We start from the raw sequence: 26,737 nt of genomic DNA, 5'->3' as shown, positions 1-26,737 counted from the left end.
AGTTGCAATTAAAAGACCACTGTTGTAAGAATGCTGACATTCTGCTATCGGAATTGCCATTTGTATGATCGCAACAACACAGTAAAGCCCTCAACATATTTTGTATGAAAAATGGTCAGAAATGCTGTTTTTTAAATTTCGGGCAGCATCTTCTTTGTCAGCAGGGACCCCCCTCTTCTATTGGTCTCTTAAAGAGACTCTGTAACAAAATGTTCAGCCTTAACATTCTATTCTATAAGTTCCTATACCTGTTCTAATGTGGTCTGTCTTACTGCAGCCTTTCCTAGTTGCACAGTGGCTGTATTATCTCTGTTATATAATCGAATCTTCTTTCCTTAGCCGGCTTTGTCGGCTGAGGCAGGAATGTGCTGCTCTGCTGTGATAGGATAGAAGGTATGCACACCCTCTCCATGCCCCCTCCAGGCTCTGTATGAGTCACAGACTGAGCTTCTCTCAGCCATGTTTTTTGTTTTTAAACACTGCCTAAAACTGGCAATTACAAGCCAGGATTGCAGCAGGGAGTGGCAGAAACAGCACAGAGGGGCCCAGGAGAACATAATAAATAGAATGGTATGCTTTTTATTGTAAGAATTTTAGAGTACAGATTCTCTTTAAAGTGGATCTGAACCGAGTAAAATGCTTTACAGGGAACCTGAGATTGGGGATTAGGAATAAAATATACATACCTGGGGCTTCCTCCAGCCTGATCGCTCCGTTCCCCCGCTTCTGGCCCCAGAAAGTCCTCCGTCCTGGGGCCAGCTGCACATGCACACTCCCACTGCGTTGACATCACCTGGACGCGACGGGAGCGAGGCAGTATAGTGCGCCTGGTCGTACTGCGCATGCGACATCCGACTGGCCCGCCGACTGACGTATTTTCCAGGGCCAGTAGCGGGCGAACGGAGAGGAAGAAGGGGACGCTGTGGGAGCGATCAGGTCGGAGGGGGGGTGGAGGAAGCCCCAGGTATGTATATTTTATTCCTAATCCCCCATCTCTGGTAAACTTTAAAATAAACACACGATGTACCTGCAAATGAATGAATATTACATACTTACCTCACCGTCAGTTGCTCTCAGAAGCTCACCATTTTCTTCTAACAACGATTCCTTCCAGTTCTGACAAGATTTTGTCAGAACTGAAATATATCACAAAGAGTTTAAGAGACGAGTCGCCCAGAAGTAGATAAAACTGAGTTAAAAACAGCTAAAAATAGAAAAATAGAGGTGGCTTACCACAATAACCAAGCGTTCATATAAATATGAATTTTATGAAGCACAGGCAATATACCAGTTGCTGTCATTTATATAGCAGTTGTTGTCAGTTATAACTGAAAGGACAACTGATGAGCAAGGTAATGTCCATGTTTCCCTATGGCTCAAGTAGGAGATATGACAGTTTAACAGTGTGCCAACCAGGAGGCTGTTATAGGGTAACGGCCATTTTCAAAATGGAGGACGGAGAACCCATTGATCACAGTGGACAAAGAGGATGCAGGAGAGGAGAAAGACATTGAGGAGCAGTCTACACGGGAGGTAAGTATGGAGTGTGGATGTTTATTTCGACTTTTAAGTTTTCGGTTCAGGTTTGCTTTAACCTCCCTGGCGGTCTATTAGAAACTGCCAGGGGGCAGCGCTTCACTATTTTTAAAAAACATTTTTTTAAATCATGTAGCGAGCCTAGGGCTCGCTACTTGATAGCCACTGTACAGCGGCATCCCCCCGCTCGCTTCGATCGCCTCCGGCGATCTTTGATCAGGAAATCCCGTTCAAAAAACGGGATTTCCTGAAGGGCTTGGCGGGATGACGTCACCGACGTCATGGACGTTGTGACATCATTGGGAGTCCCGATCCACCCCTCAGCGCTGCCTGGCACTGATTAGCCAGGCAACGCACGGGGTCGGGGGGCGTCACGGTTCGGCGAATTGCGGCGATCGGGCGCGGAGCGGCAGCGATCAGAGGGCACACGCAGCTAGCAAAGTGCAAAAAAAAATTACACAAATCGGCACAGCAGGGCCTGAGAAATCCTCCTGCGCCGCATAGCCTGTGCTCAGCTCGGGCTTACCGCCAGGGAGGTTAAGGTGCATACACACGTTTGACAGATGTCGTCCATTGGATGATATACTAGGGCCGATTGCGGAAGATCCAGGAGGCAGCGGGGGACGGTGAAGCAGCGATCAGCCTGGAGCGGGCTGGAGGAAGCCCCAGGTATGTATAATTTTATTTTCCTCCAGAGTAGCAGAGCAAAACAGTGTAACATTTACCTGCTCCCGCGCTGTCGGGTTACTTCTGTCTGGCAGCTGCTTTATGCTTGCATGCCTCCAGCTCCTGTGACATGCACTGAGAGCCAGAAGTATGCAGCATAGAGCATGTAGCTTACCTGATGCTGTGCTGGAGTAGAGTTGACTGTGTTTTAGATTTTGGCCCCTTGCGTAATTGAGTTTGCAAAACAGAAGTTTGCCTTCTTAAAACCGAAGGTTTTTGTGATTATTCAGGTTGGAGTGAGCTCTGAGGTGTCCCACAATGCATCACTGCTCGAATGCAATGATGTGTCGGGTTGTTAATATTACATAGTCAAACTAATCCAGCATGTAGGGCCGGTTTAAGCCGCATGGGGGCCCCAGGGCAAAGGTAACCTGGGCACACCTCCCCCACCACCAACACCACCCAAGTCGGCCTCCGAATTGGCCCCATGTACGTTCACCCCGACTGAGGGACAGTCGCTGGTTGTGTATGGCACTGCGTAGGATATGCAGAGGCCACACGTGTCCACACTACAGCTCCCACAATCGCCTATTGCTCGTACCAGGTGACAGCTCCTAGCCAATGAACGGTCACCTGGTTCGAGCAGTAGGCGATGCAAGGGATTGTGGGGGCTGTAGTGCAGATCCGTGTAGCCTATGCAGCAATGCCATGCAGCCAGCCGCACATGTTACAGGGGCCCCAGGAGCAGTCTGGGGGAGACTACCTGGAGTTTTGGCAGTGCAAGGGGACCCGCAATTGTCGGGGGGCCCTTTCCCCTAATGGCAGCGCTGGCCCTGCCAGCATGCATACAGACTGTTTCGGTTTGGTTGATCCTCATCAGTGCATAGCATGGATTAATATGGCTCCTGACACCCCTGAACTAGCATGTGAACGTGGCTTTAGGATATTGATAATTATAAATATACAGAGCAGATTTCTTCCTGCAGTTGCTGGCAGCTTTCTCGCAGCACAGTGCAGTCACTCTGTGACCAGCAGCAGCCAGTAACCAGCACCAGAGCGATGATCACACAGGCAGCCAATAGGAGCCTCTCCGCTGCACCCACCTAGTGTGAAATTCCTGTCGGCCAGCTCAGGCCTCGGTCCAGCCTGCAGGGTGTGAGGTTTCTCTGCCCGGCGGGGCTTCAGGTATGATAGAAAGATTCAGAAACAAATTAGGAAAGGATACTTCCCCATTAATCCGTGCCAGTCTCCTTCAGCGGCAGAGTCTGATCCAGAAATACGCACAGAGACTAAGAATAATGTATGACTGGCTGCAGGCTCGGTTCATGACACAGACAGGCACGCCAAACCATTCCTGCAGAGATTTCACATGGTTTCAGGAACGCTTCAGAAAATGGAAGCCGTGTTTTACGGGATGGGCATAACAGTGTTAGATTGTCTTCGCATAAAAGCATCATTCATCTATTTACAACTCCTTCACCAACAACAGTTCCAGACGGCTAGCAATGTGTCACAACAATGTAGAACAGATTACCCAGTCAGCTTATGGCGGCTCAGAACCACTAGGAAAGTATAAGAAAATAAAATAGAAAAAAACGAGAGCCCAATATGGTGTAGTATGTTAAAGACAATTGGTAAGTGGTTTAGTGAGAGAATTTATACTCACAAACATGGGTTACCATTCAGGCAACCACTCAATAGGCAGGTGAGGAGATTAGACCTGTCCTCACTCAGGATTAAGAAGTCACTCTCTGTAGTAAAGAAACAAGAAAGGGGGTAGTACTCCCCTCCACCAGGAGTGGACACAGAGTATTTGTATGTAGAACAGAGGCGCCAGCAGGATAAAAGTCAATAACATTTTTAAAAATTGCTTGGAGGAAATGGTGGGCTTGCTTACCAAAAGCAGACAGGAGATCCTGTCTTCATATAAATCAATACATTTATTATATGGTACCCCAAAAACAGTGCAACGCGTTTCGCAGGCCCAGTCCGCTTCATCAGGCAATAAACGTGGGGACAAAACAGAATTTCGGCAATAGCAGGTCTAGCGCCGAAATTCTGTTTTGTCCCCGCGTTTATTGCCTGATGAAGCGGGCTGGGCCTGCGAAACGCGTTGCACTGTTTTTGGGATACCGTATAATAAATGTATTGATTTATATGAAGACATGATCTCGTGTCTGCTTTTGGGAGGCAAGCACACCACTTCCTCCAAACAATTTTTAAAAATGTTGTTGACTTTTATCCTGCTGGCACCTCTGTTCTACATACAAATAAAGAAAGTATAAGGGGCTAAAAGAGACTGAAAAACCCTCCTACAGTACTAAAGAGCAGCACTGAATATAGTTTTGCCTTCTTATAACAAAAGGCATACCTTCCAACTTTTTGAGATAAGAAAGGGGGACACAGGGCAGATTCTAGGCTAAAATGCACCCAGGGCGAAGGTGTAAAAATTGCCCCCCCCCCCCCCCGCGGAGCCAGGTATAGGTGCCCGCAGTGTAGGCCAGGTCTAGTTGCGCTCAGTATAAGTCCCCCCAGTATAAGTAGCGAGGAATAGGTACCCCAGTATAGGTAGCCAGGCATAGGTGTCCCAGTATAGTTGCCCCCAGTATAGGTTAGCCAGGTAGGTGCCTCCAGTATAGGTAGCCAGCTATAGGTCCCCCCAGTATAGGTAGCCAGGCATAGGTGCCCCAGTATAGGTAGCTGGCTATAGGTCCCCCCAGTATAGGTAGCCAGGCATAGGTGCCCCAGTATAGTTGTGCGCAACTGCCAAGCCTGTCCTCGATCATGCAGCCGCCGCCATACACATTTCTCGAAAAAGTGAACCGTGCTTGCGCAGAACGCTTACGCCGATTTTCTGAGAAATAAGTGATCGTTTTTGTGATGTGAGTACATGCGCACGGATGCGCGAACAACGTTTTGTGATATGTATCGATTTTCAGCCGATGGACAGGTAAGAGGAAAATAAAAAGAAATATCTAGTTATCTGGGGCTTCCTCCAGCCCCTGGCAGCCTATCTGTTCCTCGTCGCAGCTACGATGTCTCAGGATCCCCTCTGTTGCAGATGAGTACCGCGTACACGAACCGCGTACCCAAACCACATACAGCAGCGGGTACGTAATCAAGCCAGGCGCGCGGACAGACTATGCAGTTGCGCATGACTCCCAGGGAAGTCGTGCAATGCTAAAAAATAGCCTTCAGGGGTTACCACGGCAATGAGTGGTAATTTACCTTCTGGCTGCAATCTAAGATGTAAGTGAAGCTCTCTAGTGCTCACTTCCTGTGGCCGACATTAGAGTTGCGCAGAAGTGTATTGTCAAAATACGCTTCCGCGCATGCACAATACGAATACGTACGGCGGACTGTTTATAATATGTGCGGCGCCATAGACTTACATGACTCCCGGTCGCTGCACACCACCATGCATGCTGGACACCAACGTTCATTTGCATAGACTTTCATTGGTGTAGAGTTACCTTGCGGTAAAAACGGGGTAATGCAAAGCACCAGTGTGAAAGGGCTCTCAAGCACAGCACATTAAAGGATACCCGAAGTGACGTGTGACATGATGAGATAGACATGGGTATGTACAGTGTCAAGCACACTAATAACTATGCTGTGTTCCTTTTTTTCTTTCTCTGCCCGAAAGAGTTAAATATCAGGTATGTAAATGGCTGACCCAGTCCTGACTCAGACAGGAAGTGACTACAGTGTGACCCTCACTGATAAGAAATTACAACTATAAAACACTTTCCTAGGAGAAAATGGCTTCTGAGTGCAGGAAAGAGAAAAAAGGGTCAATGGTTCATATATTTTAGCTCTGGCATACTTCAATTAATGTGTCATTGAGCAAAAACAATATAACAGTTAAAACTTAAAAAGTAGATTTAAACATAAAATAAAACTGTGGAATATCTTAAAAAGTCTTTTTTAGGAGAAGAAAGATAGATCCAATAATTTATTTCATTAGTTTATTTTCGCTTCGGGTGTCCTTTAAGCATCTACTATATCTCAAAGCCAAATAATAGCGTGGCTGGAATAGGCCCAGCTACCTGTGTCCCGCTCCCAACGCCTGTCTGTCTGTGCTGGCCACTGGCTTGTGTGTCCCTGTGTTGCAGGGAGCCTGTGTCAGAGTGAGTTATAGCAGCAGGTGGTGCGAGGGAGGGGGGCAAACAGAGACACACAGACTGGGGAGGGGGAATACATTTGGGATGTGGGACAGCAAGGGGAGGCCTGGAAGAAAGTCAGAGCAACACAAGCAGGGTAGAGAAAGCAGAAAAAAGAAAACTGACTTGAAGGACGCTCTTTGTAGGGCTTAAATCTCAACCTCAAACTAAGAAAGTGCAGGTGTTGTTCCCGGGAGGAACCTGTCAAACAGTCTTCTGAAAGACCACAAAGAAGACAGTAAGAAGGAGAAGGTTCCCAACAAGTTGTGACAAGCAAACGTCAAACGCTCAGGAGGAGGAGGAGGTGAAGAAGAAGCAGCAGGGAGAGTGAAGAAAGTGAAAACACTTCAAAGAATCCAGAATTGCCAGTATTTTCAGGGTGACTAATGGAGCCAAGCAGGAACTGCCATGCCATGATTGGGTACCATGTGTAAGCTGCTGAAGTGGACACCCTGTAGGACTGCTGCATGGTGTGGGACTGACCAACAGCACGGTAATACCCCATTACTTCACTGACTCTGGGCTGAGGGGAAGCTCCAGGACTCCGGCTCCGGGTACAGAAGCTAGAGGGAACCCAAGGAGAGTCAAGTCAGCTCATGTTGTAAGTAGTTATGCTGCCTGCATCATTGTTTTTCAGCAGTGGGAATTGGGGTGCCACTATGGAAATTTGCATGTTATCACTCAATAGCCATTCCAGAAGCCTAATCCTAACCTATCATGTAAAGCCCTATGGTTTTTTTCTTGCGGTGGGCGCGATTACTGGCGTGGGGCAGGGGGTAGTTAGGTTTAGGTGTCAGGTACTAAGTTTGTGTGTGTGGGAGAGAGGTGGTTAGTTTAGGCGTCAGGTAGGAAGTATGTGGGGGGGGGGGGGGGGTGTTGGTTAGGGTTAGGCGTCAGGTAGTAAGCTTGAGCTAGGGGTATTGGTTAGGGTTTGGTGTCAGGTAGTAAGTTTGTACTGGGGGTATTGGTTAGGGTTTGGTGTCAGGTAGTAAGTTTGTGCTGGGGGTGTTGGTTAGGGTTAGGTGTCAGGTAGTAAGTTTGTGCTGGGGTTGTTGGTTAGGGTTAGGTGTCGGTTAGGGTTAGGTGTCAGGTAATAAGTTTGTGCTGGGGGTGTTGGTTAGAGTTAGGTGTCAGGTAGTAAGTTTGTGCTGGGGTTGTTGGTTAGTGTTAGGTGTCAGGTAGTAGTTTGTGCTGGGATTGTTGGTTAGGGTTAGGTGTCAGGTGGTAAGTTTGTGCTGGGTGTGTCGGTTAGGGTTAGGTGTCAGGTAGGAAGTTTGTGCTGGGGGTGTTGGTTAAGGTTAGGTGTCAGGTAGGAAGTTTGTGTTGGGGTTGTTGGTCAGGGTTAGGCGTCAGGTAGTAAGTTTGTGCTGGGGGTGTTGGTAAGGGCTAGGTGTCAGGTAGGAAGTTTGTGCTGGGGGTGTTGGTTAGGGTTAGGTGTCAGGTAGTAAGTTTGTGCTGGGGTTGTTGGTTAGTGTTAGGTGTCAGGTAGTAAGTTTGTGCTGGGGTTGTTGGTTAGGGTTAGGTGTCAGGTAGTAAGTTTGTGCTGGGTGTGTCGGTTAGGGTTAGGTGTCAGGTAGGAAGTTTGTGCTGGGGGTGTTGGTTAAGGTTAGGTGTCAGGTAGGAAGTTTGTGCTGGGGTTGTTGGTTAGGGTCAGGCGTCAGGTAGTAAGTTTGTGCTGGGGGTGTTGGTAAGGGTTAGGTGTCAGGTAGGAAGTTGGGGGGGGGGGGGGTTGGTTAGGCGTCAGGTAGTATGTTTGTGCTGGGGTTGTTGGTAAAGGCTAGGTGTCAGGTAGGAAGTTTGCGCTGGGGGTGTTGGTTAAGGTTAGGTGTCAGGTAGGAAGTTTGTGCTGGGGTTGTTGGTTAGGGTTAGGCGTCAGGTAGTAAGTTTGTGCTGGGGGTGTTGGTAAGGGCTAGGTGTCAGGTAGGAAGTTTGTGCTGGGGGTGTTGGTTAGGGTTAGGTGTCAGGTAGGAAGTTGGGGGGGGGGTTGGTTAGGCGTCAGGAAGTGAGTTTGTGCTGGGGTTGTTGGTAAAGGCTAGGTGTCAGGTAGGAAGTTTGTGCTGGGGGTGTTGGTTAGGGTTAGGTGTCAGGTAGGAAGTTGGGGGGGGGGGGGGAGTTGGTTAGGGTTAGGCGTCAGGTAGTCAATCTGTGTTGGTAAGGGCTAGGTGTCAGGTAGGAAGTTTGTGCTGGGGGTGTTGGTTAGGGTTAGGTGTCAGGTAGGAAGTTGGGGGGGGGAGTTGGTTAGGGCTAGGTGTCAGGTAGGAAGTTTGTGCTGGGGGTGTTGGTTAGGGTTAGGTGTCAGGTAGGATGTTGGGAGGGGGGGTGTTGGTTAGGACTAGGTGTCAGGTAGGAAGTTTGTACTGGGGGTGTTGGTTAGGGTTAGGTGTCAGGTAGGAAGTTTGTACTGGGGGTGTTGGTTAGGGTTAGGTGTCAGGTAGGACGTTGGGGGGGGGGGGGGGAGTTGGTTAGGGTTAGGTCAGGTAGGAAGTTTGTACTGGGGGTGATTTGGTTAGGGTTAGGTGTCAGGTAGGAAGTTTGTGCTGGGGGTGTTGGTTAGGGTTAGGTGTCAGGTAGGAAGTTGGGGGGGGGGGGGAGTTGGTTAGGGTTAGGTGTCAGGTAGGAAGTTTGTGCTGGGGTTGTTGGTTAGTGTTAGGTGTCAGGTAGTAGTTTGTGCTGGGATTGTTGGTTAGGGTTAGGTGTCAGGTGGTAAGTTTGTGCTGGGTGTGTCGGTTAGGGTTAGGTGTCAGGTAGGAAGTTTGTGCTGGGGGTGTTGGTTAAGGTTAGGTGTCAGGTAGGAAGTTTGTGTTGGGGTTGTTGGTCAGGGTTAGGCGTCAGGTAGTAAGTTTGTGCTGGGGGTGTTAGTAAGGGCTAGGTGTCAGGTAGGAAGTTTGTGCTGGGGGTGTTGGTTAGGGTTAGGTGTCAGGTAGTAAGTTTGTGCTGGGGTTGTTGGTTAGTGTTAGGTGTCAGGTAGTAAGTTTGTGCTGGGGTTGTTGGTTAGGGTTAGGTGTCAGGTAGTAAGTTTGTGCTGGGTGTGTCGGTTAGGGTTAGGTGTCAGGTAGGAAGTTTGTGCTGGGGGTGTTGGTTAAGGTTAGGTGTCAGGTAGGAAGTTTGTGCTGGGGTTGTTGGTTAGGGTTAGGCGTCAGGTAGTAAGTTTGTGCTGGGGGTGTTGGTAAGGGTTAGGTGTCAGGTAGGAAGTTGGGGGGGGGGGGGTTGGTTAGGCGTCAGGTAGTATGTTTGTGCTGGGGTTGTTGGTAAAGGCTAGGTGTCAGGTAGGAAGTTTGCGCTGGGGGTGTTGGTTAAGGTTAGGTATCAGGTAGGAAGTTTGTGCTGGGGTTGTTGGTTAGGGTTAGGCGTCAGGTAGTAAGTTTGTGCTGGGGGTGTTGGTAAGGGCTAGGTGTCAGGTAGGAAGTTTGTGCTGGGGGTGTTGGTTAGGGTTAGGTGTCAGGTAGGAAGTTGGGGGGGGGGGGTTGGTTAGGCGTCAGGAAGTGAGTTTGTGCTGGGGTTGTTGGTAAAGGCTAGGTGTCAGGTAGGAAGTTTGTGCTGGGGGTGTTGGTTAGGGTTAGGTGTCAGGTAGGAAGTTGGGGGGGGGGGGGGAGTTGGTTAGGGTTAGGCGTCAGGTAGTCAATCTGTGTTGGTAAGGGCTAGGTGTCAGGTAGGAAGTTTGTGCTGGGGGTGTTGGTTAGGGTTAGGTGTCAGGTAGGAAGTTGGGGGGGGGGAGTTGGTTAGGGCTAGGTGTCAGGTAGGAAGTTTGTGCTGGGGGTGTTGGTTAGGGTTAGGTGTCAGGTAGGATGTTGGGAGGGGGGGGAGTTGGTTAGGACTAGGTGTCAGGTAGGAAGTTTGTACTGGGGGTGTTGGTTAGGGTTAGGTGTCAGGTAGGAAGTTTGTACTGGGGGTGTTGGTTAGGGTTAGGTGTCAGGTAGGACGTTGGGGGGGGGGGAGTTGGTTAGGGTTAGGTGTCAGGTAGGAAGTTTGTACTGGGGGTGATTTGGTTAGGGTTAGGTGTCAGGTAGGAAGTTTGTGCTGGGGGTGTTGGTTAGGGTTAGGTGTCAGGTAGGAAGTTGGGGGGGGGGGGGGGAGTTGGTTAGGGTTAGGTGTCAGGTAGGAAGTTTGTACTGGGGTTGTTGGTAAGGGCTAGGTGTCAGGTAGGAAGTTGGGGGGGGGGGGAGTTGGTTAGGTGTCAGGTAGGAAGTTTGTGCTGGGGGTGTTGGTTAGGGTTAGGTGTCAGGTAGGAAGTTGGGGGGGGGAGTTGGTTAGGGTTAGGTGTCAGATAGGAAGTTTGTGCTGGGGGTGTTGGTTAGGGTTAGGTGTCAGGTAGGAAGTTGGGGGGGGGGAGTTGGTTAGGGTTAGGTGTCAGGTAGGAAGTTTGTACTGGGGGTGTTGGTAAGGGCTAGGTGTCAGGTAGGAAGTTTGTGCTGGGGGTGTTGGTTAGGGTTAGGTGTCAGGTAGGAAGTTGGGGGGGGGAGTTGGTTAGGACTAGGTGTCAGGTAGGAAGTCTGTACTGGGGGTGAGTTGGTTAGGGTTAGGTGTCAGGTAGGAAGTTTGTACTGGGGGTGTTGGTTAGGGTTAGGTGTCAGGTAGGAAGTTTGTACTGGAGGTGTTGGTTAGGGTTAGGTGTCAGGTAGGAAGTTTGTGCTGGGGGTGTTGGTTAGGGTTAGGTGTCAGGTAGGAAGTTTGTGCTGGGGGTGTTGGTTAGGGTTAGGTGTTAGGTAGGAAGTTGGGGGGGGGGGGAGTTGGTTAGGGCTAGGCGTCAGGTAGTAAGTTTGTGCTGGGGGTGTTGGTTAGGGTTAGGTGTCAGGTAGGAAGTTTGGGGGAGGTAGGGTTAAGTGTCAGGTAGGAAGTTTATGCGGGGGAGGGGGGGGTTAGGGTCAGGTGTTAGGTAGGAAGATTGTGGGGGAAGGGTTTATGATTAGGCGTAAGGTAGGAAGTTTTGTGCGTTAGGTGGTTGGGCATCCAGTAGGTTCTTTGTGTGGGGGCGAGGGATGTTAGGCGTCAGGGGGGAGGGTTCTGTGTGAGAGTAGGCTTAGGTTTAGCCATAGTAATATATTTTAATTTACTACTTTAAAAGTAAAATATCAGTATTTTAAAAAATCGGGATTACTGGACGCTCAAATTTCCATGGCCCTTTTTTTTGATGTACGCAGGAAAAGAGCCCCCTTTCCCAAGGCAACTGTGTGCATTGATATCAGCCATGGCGCACCGCACATAGTGACTAATACGCATAGCAATATAGACTTTCATGTAACCGGTCACAGTACAGTGTGCGTTCTTGTGCATTGCGTTGTAACAAGATGGGGAACATCTTAGCGCGCGACCCACAAGGTTTCCCATAGACTTTCGCAATTTTTATGCTATATGGGAATTTTCTGCTATAGGGAATGCGTGGCTTTCATTTCATACATGGTATTTGCAGTAACTGTGGTTCCAACTCACACGTGAACTTATCCTCAGCCTAAGACTATCACTAGCATAACCATCACCTGAAGGTGCACCCTGACCCTAACCTTCACACTATCCTACCAATCACCCCAAGCCTGACCCTGTGGAAACATGCCTGTGGCAGATCTAGCCCCTGTGCCTACAGTTGTGGACAGTGGGGTATTGTCTGAAAATGTCACACCTTTATCTAGGTTTGGCTGTTCAAGGTTATCCTGAATTGGAATAGTGGCAGATATGCTATGAGAATAACGTATAAGAACTATAAAGATAGGAATCCTCCATGTAAGATTAGCTTTCAGCAGAAAAATGGTGTTTGAATTATAAACTAAAGCTATTATTATGGAATAAACAGCCAAATGCTTTGTGAGCCTCGGGGCCAATCCTGTTCTCAGACGTTCATCACCTGCATACTTTATGTTGAAAATAGCCTCAGGCATTAAGTGAAAGCAATCGCTAAACTGCTGGCAATATCTCTACCCAGGACACATTGCGAATGTGCAGTTAGTTTGTGTAGCACAAAGGAGTCACCCATCACATGGGCTTCTGGGAGCGCAGGGCTGGCTTCCTGTGGTCACATGACATCCTCTCACTACAAGAGAAAGTGAGGAACCCACAGAGGCCAAGGTTGGGAATACTTTGTCCACAGTTTAAAGTTTAAACTGTGGACAAAAGATTCCCAGCCTCATTAGCTGGGCTCCCAGAACATTACCACTGGGAAGAAAGCAGTTTTTAACTAGAACTTCAGCTTTGGAAAGATCAGGGCACATATACAACAGCAGAATGTATTTGGTGGCTATATAGATTGGTTGGTGTCTCCTACAGAATCCATCACTTTGGTCATAACTTCAGCTGTGTCTTTAGGCTCATGGTGGCCCTGGGCAGAGAAAGAATTGGTGGCCGCTTTGCCCGCCATTGTCAGTATGGTATCTTATACTTGCTAAATGGCCACGTCCGTTGTAGACACTACATAGCCGCCTTGTGCTCATGACAATCCCACTCTCTCAGCGCGTGGCATCTTTTCTCCACGCTGCTGGGGAGAACCTCCTAGCGACTAGGCTGCAGACAGTGTCTTTACTAGTGACACACGCAGGTGCTAGTAACGCACATGGACGCGGTGTCACTGTGACCTGCTGGGCAGCAGTGATGTGAGGCACTGACACTAGCAGTAACATGTGCTGCCATAGTGACCAGGTCGTCCCTTGGTGAGCGCATGTGGTGGCCCTGTGCACGTGTACAGTTGGCACATGCCTAAGGCCTAAGATCTCAAAATTGTCACTTGAAATAATCAGTAAGGGCTGGTGCACACGAAGAGTGGTTCTGAGCATTTTAAAACCACTTGCGGTTTGAAAACCGCTTGGCTAATGTATTGCAATGGGCTGGTGCACACCACAGCGATTCAATTTTTCCCAAACGCAATCTGCCTCAATGTTAAGCATAGGAAAGGGGAAAACGGCTCTAGGAAATGCTAGATCAGAGCGATTTTCCAAGCGTTTTTGTTACAGAAGCTGTTCAGTGACAGCTCTACTGTAACAAAAAATAAAATATGCTACACAAAAAATGTTCCAAAAAACGCTAGGCATGTGTACAAAATCCCTCTGCACATGCCTAGAATAGCTCTGAAAAAATGCTAGCGTTTGCAGATACGCTAGCGGTTTTTGGTGTGCACTGGCGCTAAGGCAGGGAACACACAGACATCACACGTGTTTTGCCGCATGGCATGAAACTTGCACCACCGCACATATAATGAAAGTCAGGGGGTCAATGATGAAAGTCAGTGTGTCGCTCATGATTCTGAAATGGTTTTGTGTGTGTCCGCGTTCCCTTTTTGTGTTCTTGCCTGCTTTACAAATGCAGACAAATACCGCTTGTTTCTAATTCTATTTGATGTACAGACAACGCAAACAAAGACGCTGTTGCATCGCGATGGACAATCAAAAAAGACCTGTGATATCACACACTCAAGTGTGATCCTGGTCTATGGTCATTTTGCGCATTAGTAATTCGGCTCATGTGTGCAGCTGAAGTAAAGGATTTTTTTTATTCCCTCATTTCCTGTCTCTGATGACACAACAGCTGAAAGATTACACAAAGAGGAGCGGCCGCGGTTAGTATAATCTGTATGCAGTTGTGGGATATGGATATTGATACGAGGCTCATCAGATAGCATGGCTGGTCTGGAATACATAGGCTTCAATTCATAAAGCATTACCGCATGTGGTAATGCAGGAAACAGCTGATGTTACCGAACCTTTAGGAAAATGTCAATTCATAAAGGCAGTTACCTCTGTTTGGGTTCAAAGTGCGTTTGCAGTCTCAGCGCATCTCTGATCGGAGGCCATTCGGAGGCGGCCTGGTGATCCGCTGATCCCACTTTCTGCGCAATTTTCAAATTTACTTGATTAGCCGCACCCAGGCTATGCATATACATAGGTACGATTTAGTTAGTGTTAGGTCCCCTCCCATGGAGGATTGACTTCTTTGCAGTGGGAGGGACGAGTACTTAAAGGGGCACTACAGCGAAAAACTGTAACATTTAAAACACATACAAATAAGAAGTACATTTCTTACTGAGTAAAATGAGCCATAAATTACTTTTCTCCTATATTGCTGTCACTTACAGTAGGTAGTAGAAATCTGACATTACCGACAGATTTTGGACTAGCCCATCTTCTCATAGGGGGGTTCTCAGGCTTTTCTTTATTTTTAAAAGCAGTTAGTGAATGACAGTTGCTCCATCCAACTGCCAAAATAGTGTGCAGCAAGCAAAGAGGCTTCCCAGCATCAGTGTATAAAGATTTTTCAGGGTATGTATTTATAAAGAATAAAGGCCCTGCTGAGAATCCCCTATGGAGGGATGGACTAGCCCAAAATCTGTCGGTAATGTCAGATTTCTACTACCTACTGTAAGTGACAGCAACATAGGAGAGAAGTAATTTATGGCTCATTTTACTCTGGAAAAAATGTACTTCTTATTTGTATATGTTTGCACATATTTTAAATTTTACGGTTTTTCGCTGTAGTGCCCCTTTAACAAGTTGCATGCAAGCTGTTACAGGAAACCAACATCCTACAGTGGTAGACAGGTCATGTGTATGCTCAGTGTGTATTTTATCCCATAAGTGGGGCTTGCACTCTTTTGCAGGTAGGCACTCATCTGTTTTAAGTAGCACTGTTCATTTCCTTGCTATGCATCAATTTAATTCATTTTGGTCAGCCGCTCCCACTTACAGCTTTGCTTTTGGTGTATATGCAGAGCCTCTGTTTGGGTTCAAGGTGCGTTTGCAGTCTCTGGGGGGGGGGGGGGCTCAGCGCATCTCTGATCGGAGGCCATTCGGAGGCGGCCTGGTGATGCGCTGATCCCACTTTTTGCGCAATTTTAAATTTTCAATTTTACTTGGTAGCGCGCCCAGGCTATGCATATGCATAGGTAGGATTTAGTTAGTGTTAGGTCGCCTCCCATGGAGGAAAGACTTCTTCGCAGTGGAAGGGACGAGTACTTAATAAGTTGCATGCAATCTGTTACAGGAAACCAACATCCTCCAGTGGTAGACAGGTCATGTGTATGCTCAGTGTGTATTTTATCCCATAAGTGGGGGCTTGCACTCTTTTGCAGGTAGGCACTCATCTGTTTTTAAGTAGCACTGTTCATTTCCTTGCTAGTTACCGCATGGCAAGCTGAAATGACAGAGCAGTGAGGTAAGTTACCAACTTGTGTGGTAATTACCTCAACACATGTCAGTAAAGGGCAATTCACAAAGATTAGAGCATGCGGTAAAGCCAAGTAAGATGTTCGGTATTTAACCTTTTCCGGACCACCTGCATTAGATCCTACGCCGCACTTGTGGCTGTTCTAGCCTGATGCCGTTACCGCTTCCCGACGCAATCGTGCGCACCCGAGAGGGGAGATTAAGCTGTCATATGACACCTGACATCTCCCCTCAGTGATCAGCAGCCATCGCGTATGGCTGCTGATCACATGATCACTATGATCAACGGCGGATCGTAGTGATTACCAGTCAACATCTGCGGTGGTAGGGGGAAAGAAGAGGGTCCCCTCACCTCCCTGCCGTTTCTGCAACAATCGGCGCTCCCCACCGCTCTGGCCAGCATCTCTGCTCCCTCTGACATAAGGGAGGGCGAGGATAAGTACATGAATAAAAAAGGAAGGTTTACATCCAATCTATAATAATTCTCAAATATAGTTCAGATACTTAAAGGGGAACTGAAGAGAGAGGTATACGGAGGCTGCCATATTTATTTCCTTTTAATCAATACCAATTGCCTGGCAGCCCTGCTGGTCTATTTCTCTGCAGTAGTATCTGAATAACGCCAGAAACAAGCATGCAGCTAGTCTTGTCAGATCTGAGTTTAAAGTCTAAAACACCTGATCTGCTGCATGCTTGTTCAGGGGCTATGGCTAATAGTATTAGAGGCAGAGGGTCAGCAGGGCTGCCAGGCAACTGGTATTGCTTAAAAGGAAATACATATGGCAGGCTCCGTATACCTCTCTCTTCAGTTCCCCTTTAAGTATCTGAACTACATTTGAGAATGATTATAGATTTGGATGTAAACCTTCCTTTTTTATTCATGCACTTATCCTCGCCCCCCCCCCCCCTTTCACGGTACCCAGTGCACTATACATAACCTGTCCGCATCTGCTGCTTGTTCACAGCTGGTTCCTGGATCCTCCATACACGCGCCCCACCATGCTGCCCATCAAAATGATCAAATTATAATTGGCACTTTATTAGGGATCAGTGAATAATGGCGTACAGCGCCTATGCATAAAAATGGTGCCGCATTAAAAGATACGCTTATCGCTATTTATCGTTAGTACTGCATAATAATGGCGCACAGGGAAAAAAGAAGAAAACCGGCACACACTAACGTTATTTATCAATAGTGGCACACACTAACGTTATTTATCAATAGTGGCACACACTAACGTTATTTATCAATAGTGGCACACACTAACGTTATTTATCAATAGCGCCCTACATAAGCCAAACTGCAGATGTTATTTAACTGCAAAACGGGGAATGGATTTAATGTAACACTGTCAAGGTTAGGGTTAGGCACCACTGGGGGGGGTCTTAAGGTTAGGCACCACCAGGGGGGGTCTTAGGGTTAGGCACCACTAGGGGGTCTTAGGGTTAGGCACCACTAGGGGGTCTTAGGGTTAGGCACCACCAGGGGGGTCTTAGGGTTAGGCACCACCAGGGGGGGGGTCTTAGGGTTAGGCACCAACCAGGGGGGTCTTAGGGTTAGGCACCACCAGGGGGTGGTTAGGGTTAGGCACCACCAGGGGGTGGTTAGGGTTAGGCACCACCAGGGGGTGGTTAGGGTTAGGCACCACCAGGGGGTGGTTAGGGTTAGGCACCACCAGGGGGGTTTAGGGGTTAGGGATAGGTACAGAGAGGGTTCTGTGTGTTAACGGTAAATAACAATAAGGCTTTAACGTTAAATAACAATAAGGCTTTAACGTTAAATAGCGATAAACGGCAAACGGATTAGTGGCAACACCGTGCGCCATTATTCGCAGGCGCCATTTTCAGATGGATGCCTTTATTAAATGTATTATTTTACTATAGTTCTGCTTTAATTGACAAAATAAAAAGCAATACTAGGTTTGCAGAAACAGATTGGAGAGGCAACAGGCAAGAGCGATCACACAGCCTCCTCTGCAGACCAGACCCATAAAATTACATATAAATAGATGTATGTTGAATCCAGTGCAAGGACATGCTGAGTTCTGCTGACAGAGCTGGAAAGTGCAGGAAGGTGACTCTATCTCCTCCATGCTCTGTCTCTGCAGCAATTATCTTATTGGGCCTTATTCAATTATGTGATTAGGCTGCGCTGCTGTAAGGAGCTGTGCCCTTGTTTGGAGTGAAGTCATCACATCACACACCAATATAGGGTTTATATCAGAGATGTGATTGCTGAACAGAGGCACGTTGTGCTGGCAATGCTGAATTAGCTGATACCCGTGTTTTCTACCACCAATTATCCATGTTAAAATGGGCGCAAGATGTACGCGATGGTAGGAGGATATCGGTAAATTTACAAATATGCTGCTGTTTCCTTTAACTATTAATAGAATATCTGTAACTCTATAGAAATACTATCACTTACCATAACCTAGCCGACACACACGCACGCACGCACGCACACACACACACACACACCCCCCCTAACAGCAACTGTCTCCCTCCACCTACACCTGACACTAATTATAACACTATAGGGCCTCTTGCACACTACATGCGATTCCGATTTTTTAATCGATTTTAACATAGAATTCCGATTTACATTTTTTTTTTACCTCTTGCACACTACATGCTTTTCCGTTTTTTTTTATATGTCTGATTTTGGGCTCCGATTAAAAATCTTAGCAGCGTGCAGGCCTTAATGGTTACTGCATGCTGTGTTTTTTCTGCGCTTTTCTTTTGATAGCATCCAGAGAAAATCGGAATGGCAAATTGGATTTGCAGTGTGCAGGGGGCCTAACACTGTTATGCCTCTATGGGGGAACTTGAAATACCCTGAGTTACAGATTACCCAGCAAGCTCACGGTGAACCAGGACAAGCTGACACATCATTGCATTCCAGCGGTTCTGGAGGTGTGGTTATCTTACAGGGACAACAAAGGATGATATTCATATTCAGCAGTGATGCATTGTGGGAGACATCATATGCTCACTCCAATCTGAATAACCACAAGTACTTTCTGTTTTAAAGGAAACCTCTGAGGTAGACAAAAAAATGAGAGCTTCCTCCAGCCCCTGGCAGCTCCTCCATTTCCCTTGCCGCAGCTCCGGAGTCCTGGGATCCCCTCTGTTTCAGATGGCGACCTCGACAGGTCAGCCTCTACTGCGCCTGCGCTGAACGCTCCAGACAACTTAAGGGTGATTAACAGCGGCGCTCGTGCAGGCGCAGTAGAGGCCGACCTGGCGAGGTCGGCATCTGAAACAGGGAGGACACCGTAACTGCGGCAAGGGACATATCGGCTGCCAGGTGCTGGAGCAGGGGTCAGGAACCTTTTTGGCTGAGAGAGCGATAAACACAGCATATTTTAAAATGTAATTCCGTGAGAGCCATACAATAATATGTTTCAAACTGGGAGAGTAAGGCTCACGTCCCTGTTGCCATGGTGATGTGTATACAGTTGATCCGCTTGGCAGCGGAAGTGTCAGACACGTCTTCAACTTCTCTTGGGTTTCAGCAACATCAGCAATTTCCCCGAGAGCCAGACAGGAGAAATACTGACTAACAGCTTGTACAATTAGTTAGCTGACTTGGGGAATATTTCACTTTGTAGGACGAGATCCCCGCACTTTGGCCCAGGCAGCCTATTGGGCCAATCAAAGTGGGGGGATTTCATCCTTCAAAGTAATTGGACCTGACAGGCCCCAGAGTGGGACAATTGGAGCAGCTGTTAGTTTTAAGGGAGAGCGTAAGTTAGTAGTGCATGCTTTGAAAATGCTTTGAAAATGTTACTTGTGCTGCCACACTAAGCTGTGCTGCTTGAGCGGTGTAGCTTTAGTGTATCAACCCCTACGGATTTGTATGTGATCCAGATGTAGCCATCAAAAGAGCCACATCTCGCTCCTGAGCCGTAGGTTCCCTACCCCAGGGCTGGAGGAAGCCCCAGGTAAGTAGCTCTCATTTTTTTTCTACCTCTAGAGCTTCCTTTAACTTCTGTTTTGCATTACATTTTAGTAAGGATGCTTTTTAGGCTCTTTCAGCCCCTTACACACGCCTGGGAGTCACCATGAGCTTGCTGGGCAATCTGTAACTTTGTGTGAGGAACATATTTGTTTTCAGTGCAGACAGAGCCTTCCAGAAACCCCATTTATACACGTTATTTATACACGTTATCTTCCCCAGTAACGCTGTGTACCAGGTATCAGTTATCGCCTGAGGAAATCAGGGTAGTGTTCCCCAGTACTGGTCCCCCAGGCCCACCGTAGGAGTCGGTTTTCCAGTTCTTTTCACAGAATCTCAGGTACAATGCTATAGCGTGCAGTTGTGTTCACAGATTTCCCATCATAACTCTTGTAATCTTATCTGGGAGTGAGGAAATCCTGGCCTTTCAGTGGTCCCTGAGGAGCGCTGCTAAGAAACATTATACAGCTTTTATGATGTGTTTGCGGGATGCTGTAAATGGGACGTATAGGAGAGTGCTGGTTTTTCACATAGTTACATGCCTGTCATTTAAATTGTGTTTAAAGGGGAACTAAAGTAAGAGGTATACGGAGGCTTCCATATTTATTTCCTTTTAATCAATACCAGTTGCCTGGAAGCCCTGTCGGTCTATTTCTCTGCAGTAGTATCTGAATCACACAAGAAACAAGCATGCAGCTAGTCTTGTCAGATCTGACTTTAAAGTCTGAAACACCTGATCTGCTGCATGCTTGTTCAGGGGCTATGGCTAATAGTATTAGAGGGAGAGGATCAGCAGGGCTGCCAGGCAACTGGTATTGCTTAAACGGAAATAAACATGGCAGCCTCCATATACCTCTCTCTTCAGTTCCCCTTTAAAGTGGACCTGAACTCTTGCACAGGAAAGAAGGAAAACAGAGAGAAATGCACCCTGTATGTATTTAGAGAGCTTAGTCTAATCCCCCCTCATCTGTGACTAATCACAGCTGTAATTTGATCTCTCAGCTGTGTCAGCTCAGGAATCTCAGCAGCCTCGGAAAAGCAGCTAATTTGTAAACACAGGGTGTTAACCCTACGTCTGCTTCCATGAAAGCAGGAAGTAGACACACTGCAGATTTATTGCAGGATTTGTATCAGTTGAAACAAAGAAATATTTTTCTTTAAAGGTTATTATGATGTTGCCTATCTTTTAAAGCAGAGTGGAAGTTCTGAGTTCAGATCCGCTTAAAAGGGTAACTCCAACATCATTAACGAACAAACACAAACAAACACAGAACATTTATATTGCGCTTTTTTCTCCTGGCGGACTCAAAGCGCCAGAGCAGCAGCCACTAGGACGCGCTCTATAGGCAGTAACAGTGTTAGGGAGTCTTGGCCAAGGTCTCCTACTGAATAGGTGCTGGCTTACTGAACAGGCAGAGCCGAGATTTGAACCCTGATCTCCTGCGTCAGAGGCAGAGCCCTTAACCATTACACCATCCAGCCACCTGGAAAAAAAAATATCTGACAAGTATAACTGCTGCACAAAACATTTTGGAATTTAACATAACTGAGAATTACCCTTTTTCATTTCATTCTGCAGTTGCTATAACCTTGTAATGCTGATACAAATTTCAAGCTAAGCTTCCGTGAAACCATGGAAACGCTTTTCAGTTTGTATACAGGAATTCTCAGAATTCTCATTTCCCTGCATTAGGACTTGAGTTACATACATACTTCAGATCTTCCTTAGCCATAATTATTGGTTCTGATTACTGATAATTTGACATATCTGACAGGTTTTGGACTACCGCAGTCCATCTCCTCATGGGATATGGAAAAAATAGAAAAATCGATTCATTGTATCGTATATGGCCACCTTAAAGGATTATTTAAAGGAAACCTGAGATGTCAAAATAAAAAAATGTTATACTTACCTGGGGCTTCCTCCAGCCCCATGAGCACTGAAGCGTCCCTGGCCGTCCTCCCGAGTGCCTCCGTTCAGCCGCAGTCAATCCTGGTAAATCTTTTTATTTTGACATCTTAGGTATATTTTAAGCCCCCAAAAGAAGCAATTTTACTTACTTGGGGCTTCTTGCAGTCATTCTGTGACTGCGCAGTCCTTCCTAGTCCCTCCCGCCAGCAGCAGCAGCGACCCCCTCAAAGCTAGCTGGTCATGGCCCCGAGCCAAGCGCACCCTGATCGGACATGCACAGTAGCGATTATAGATATAGGAAGTGTTTCTGATGTTGAAACCAGGAAGATTACTGTAAAACAGAGTACCCTGGATAGGGCCTGCATTCTTTTATATGTCACTTCAGGGCCTGTACTAAACTGTAGTAGAAAATAACATAATGAATAACATCGCTTATTGTTTACAATACTCATTTATATATGATTTAGTCAGTGTTTGCCTGTTGTAAAATCTATGACTATGCCTGTCAGGGCTCGTTTCCACTGTTGCGACGCGATTTCGGCCGCATTCCGACGCTTGTAAAAACGCATGCGGATGCGTTTCCACATGCGTTTTTACCCGCGATTTCGCATGCGATTTCGCATGGCAGGGTGCCATGCGAAATTAACCATGACACTGCCAGGGCTAAATAAAATTGAAAAAGGTGCGAAATCGCACGCGAAATCGCGGGTAAAAACGCATGTAACAAACGCATGCGTTTTTACTATTAAATACATTAGCGGCGATTCGCACGGATTCCCGACGCAGGCGAAATCGTTGGCTCTGTTGTGCGTTTTTTTCACGCTGAAAAAAACGCACCTCAACAACGCTACAGTGGAAACAGGCCCATCCACTTGTATTACATGTGCGGATCTGCATGCGTTGGACGCATGCAGATTCGCGATAGTGGAAACGAGCCCTCAAGCATGAGATTCTGTGAATGGGAATCTGAACTGTTTTTCTTTAGATCTTATCTACTGAGTGGATGTTGAATTTGCTGGAGCAAGGGTCATTCTGTCTCCCCACTACTTATACCTGGGGGTACTATGAACTGAACTTTAACGATATATATCTTGGTTGAACAGAGCCTAAAGGTGCATACACACGCACTACGGTCGCCAACGACGGGTCCGTCAGGCCCTCCCGCTGGGCGGACTTTCAGGCGATAGTAATGCGTATGTACCGTCTGTCGGCGGACTGATAAGGCTGTTTCTGAACGATCCGTTCGGAAACAGCCTTATCAGTCTGCCGACAGCGTGTACACACGCGCTACTGTCGCCTGAAAGTCCGCCCAGCGGGAGGGTCTGACGGACCCGTCGTTAGCGGCCGTAGTGAGTGTGTATGCATCTTAATAATACATGGTTTTTGTGGTTTAGGGGACTGCAGCCCCACTCCACTTATTTGCACATGCTTAGGCTCCTCTTTTTTAATCCCTATTTTTCCTATTTTTTTTTATTTTTTCAGTGTATGTTTGTATGTATATTTGTCAGTCTAATATTTCTAAGATATTAATAGTTGTGTAATAAAATTTGATATTTTTCTAATCTCACATGCATGCACCCAAGAGTCAATTCTTTCCCTGGTGCATATATATGATTTTTGTTGACATGGTGCATGTGAGCTTTTTATAGGTTAATATTTTTTCTTTGTTTATTAGTTTATTATTAGTCTCATAGGGTATTATGCACACCATTTTGAAGTTATATTTTTCCATAGAATCTTTACTCTTCCTGATTTACATTCTGAAATGTATCACTGGTGGTGAAATCTTTAGTACTGCCAGGTGATCTGTATGTAATGTTCATTACTGAGTGTTCTGTGCACAGAGGGAGATATTGCTTGCCCACAATGCAACTAGATTCACAGACCGCAAACTGTCAGGACCATGGTCATGACATCATACCGTGGGAGGGTTTTAACCACAATATCAGCCACACAGACACCCCCCCCCCCCCCTCCGATGATCTACTTGAGAAAAGTTAAAGATTTCTTGTGGTAAAGGGGGTATCAGCTACTGATTGGGATGAATTTCAATCCTTGGTTAATGTTCCTCTTTAAGGGTGACAGAAATTGAACATGAGCACGAGTCTAAAAGGGTTATTCTTCCTCTTGTGAAGCAGTTGGGTAGGATAGCTGAATATCCAGTGATGTGAAGAGCTGTCAGGAGCTATCAGGTTAGCTTACGCTTTTGTAGCACCTCGGAGTATGCATTGTGCCCAGCAGAAAATGTCAGCACTGGTAGCCATGTGGGAACTGTGTGGACAATGGAATGTTGTGTCTGTGCGAGCATTCCACTGTCAGCTGTCGATAACCGTAGACAGCTGTAGATAGGCCACCAAGACAAAGATTTAGAAGTTAAACATTTCCTTTTGGACTCAAGAAATTCTTGAAAAGCCTGAAATGGTAGCATGGAGCAGAGTAGGTAATGAATATCATTTGCAACACTGAAATCCCAGCTATAAGCAGATAACTAAAAATGAACATCTGAAATTAATGATATGTGGGATGTTTTATTTGCCAAATAATGATATGGTCCAGCCTGTCCCATGATTCTAAGACCCAACCTCACAGCGTTAAGCAGCTCTGGGCGATCAGCTTTCTCCTCTGTGCAGATGAGCAGTACAGGCAGGGCATAGCTCCTCCCCTCAGTCTGCTGATTGGATGAGTCAGAGAACCGGCATGTCATCACTCTGTTTTCCCTCCTATAAGCAAGCATGCAGTGATAAGAAACTCACAGCACTGGCCCTCCGCAGGGAGTGTACAGAGAATTACAAGAAGCTGATAGAAAGACACATTTTCAGGAAATTAGGCTCCATTTGCACTGTCCATTGCATCACGGTACAAAAGACAATTTAATCGGCCTTTCACACTGATAGTTCTGTGGTACAGTGTGATGAGTCACAACCAAACAACGCACTGCAGGTTTCCTTACCTGTGCAATGCCCTATGGGAATAGTTTGTGGTTTGGACTACATGTCCATTTAAAGTGAACCGAGCAGCATTTTTAGCCCCCACGATATCTCAATAGCGCATTAAAATGCATGCTAACAAAGTGGCTCATGACTAAAAAAACATTCAAACTCTTTTTTTTTTAATATATTTAAATGTTTGTTAGAGGCTTTCATTACCCTACTTCTGTCTTCTGTGGACAGCCAGCCCGATAAGGACTCCTGTAATTAGCAGTAGCAATGAGCAAACAAAACCTTTTATCAACCTTTCATCATTCATACCTTCTCCTGGACAAATAAGGGCAGAGGGAAGGGGAGGGGGGAAATGGCAGCTCCTACAGCTATTAGAATCCAGGACAAACTGCAGTAAAAAAAAAAAAAAAAACCTTTAACCCTATGCATTGAGGAGGGCATGAATAAGACTGCTAGGTCTCTTAGCCGCTTGCAGTACCTTATGAGGGGGGTATGGTTAGTTTGACAAGTATACCCAGTGAATGGGGCAGGGAAAAGGAGGAAATGGGAGGGTGATAGGAGGGAGCTGCGCTTCAGGCCTGCCTCTTCCTGTCTAAAAATGTGAAAAAAAGTCAAGGGGACAAATAGAGAAATGGACAATGCACACAAATGCGTAACTCCAGCATAAACATCCCTCTGTGCCTACTTTAGGTGGTTTTGCCTCGGGGAGTACCTGTAGTGCCTTATAAGGCAGCATGGCTCAGATACCTAATACCCTTAACCCATTGCAGTGCCTTACGTGAGTGACATGGCTTGGACTTCCAGGCCCACTGAAGTGCCTTTTTGGCAGAAACAAACTGCCAGGACTCCACACTCTATCCAGTTTCTTATGTGAGGAGGTGTGCCTTGGACTGACAAGGTCCTGTCCACTGTGATCGATGTAATTCTTCGTCCTGATGATGATGATGATGACTCCATCACAGCTTCTGGGTCAGCAGACTGTTAACCAGTAATATTGCTTGAGCCATATGGAAACCTGGACATTATCTTGCACATCAGTTGTCCTTTCAGTTATAACTTACAGCAACTGATATAGTGGAAAAGGGCCCTAAGGCGTTCTGCTTTCAGAGAGACAAGTACAACTAGATCTAGTCGGAACTGGAAGAAATTCTTGTTAGACGAAAATGGTGAACCTCTAAGACAGGGGTCACAAACTCAATTTACCTGGGGGCCGCAGGAGGCAAAGTCAGGATGAGGCTGGGCCGCATAAGGAAATAAATCAATCAGCAGCTCCCGCGCTGATTGAGCGGCATCGCCGCCTCTGCCCACCCCTCTCACTCTTCCTTCACAGAGAGGGGCGGGCAGAGGCGGCGATGCACCGCGATTGACGTCAGGAGGGGCAGAGCTGAAGCTGAAAGCGCTGCCCCTTCCAGGAAATGCCGGCGGATTGCCCCCCGGGCGATTTGGGGGCTCTGCAGCCCTCGTTTAGCGGCGGGGATGCGGCGGATTACTTGGGAGCACTGAAGCGAACTATAAGTAAGCTTTTGCCGGCAAGGGCCACAAAATATTGTATCGAGGGCCGCAAATGGCCCGCGGGCCGCGAGTTTGAGACCCCTGCTCTAAGAGGAACTGATGGCAAAGGAAGCATGTAATATTCATTTGCATATACATCATGTGCTTATTTTAAATAATTTTGCTCAGTTCAGGTACCCTTAAAATGTGCCCACTTTTTATCTAAAAAACCATTAAAGGGAAACTGAAGAGAGAGGTATATGGAGGCTGCCATGTTTATTTCCTTTTAAGCAATACCAGTTGCCTGGCAGCCCTGCTGATCCTCTGCCTCTAATACTATTAGCCATAGCCCCTGAACAAGCATGCAGCAGATCAGGTGTTTCAGACTTTAAAGTGAGATCTGACAAGACTAGCTGCATGCTTGTTTCTGGTGTTATTCAGATACTACTGCAGAGAAATAGACCAGCAGGGCTGCCAGGCAACTGGTATTGATTAAAAGGAAATAAATATGGCAGCCTCTGTATACCTCTTACTTCAGTTCCCCTTTAAAAGTGTAGATTCTCCTGTTGCACACTTGTTCTCTTGTGTCTGAGTGTGGAAAATTTGCCCTGACAGATGTCCCTGAGGTAAAAGCTATTCTTTTCATAGTGTTTTCATTTTGAGTTTTATTGTGTAGCAGTAAAACGGACTCTTGTAGCTTGGTGTTGTTTTTTTCACCGTGTTTTATATAGCTGTATAATCATGGTCCGAAGTTCCTGTCTTTTACTTCCCCAAACTCCCAGCTCCTGTTCTGAAAAGCCTATAAAACATCTGAAAGCATTGACAGTGTGACAAGGAAGAGCTGGAGTCCATAAGCTGTGGGAAGGAATTTATTGATGGATAGATGTGTGGGAGGGACAGGCTCCTGATGCCTTCCTGCACGTGGTGGG

At 46.9% G+C, this 26,737-nt stretch overlaps 1 protein-coding gene across 3 annotated transcripts in view; it reads left to right on the top strand.

Moving 5' to 3' along the window:
* The window catches only part of DDR1 (discoidin domain receptor tyrosine kinase 1), a 237,753-nt gene that overhangs the window by 91,323 nt on the left and 119,693 nt on the right, over nucleotides 1-26,737 (top strand). Inside the window, exon 1 of one of the 3 annotated variants that reach the window (XM_068250425.1) lies at nucleotides 6,401-6,966. The exons of the other annotated variants lie outside the window; for them this stretch is intronic. Within the exon in view, the coding sequence (XP_068106526.1) occupies nucleotides 6,962-6,966 (5 nt within the window). The 5' untranslated portion in view covers nucleotides 6,401-6,961. Of the gene's footprint in view, nucleotides 1-6,400; nucleotides 6,967-26,737 lie in introns of those variants that run through there. 3 annotated transcript variants of the gene reach the window in all.

This window comes from Hyperolius riggenbachi, chromosome 8 (assembly GCF_040937935.1).
Source record: "Hyperolius riggenbachi isolate aHypRig1 chromosome 8, aHypRig1.pri, whole genome shotgun sequence".
Taxonomy (NCBI): Eukaryota; Metazoa; Chordata; class Amphibia; order Anura; family Hyperoliidae; genus Hyperolius; species Hyperolius riggenbachi.
The sequence above is the reverse complement of the archived record's forward strand: the minus strand, read 5'-3'. Positions and strand labels throughout refer to the sequence as shown.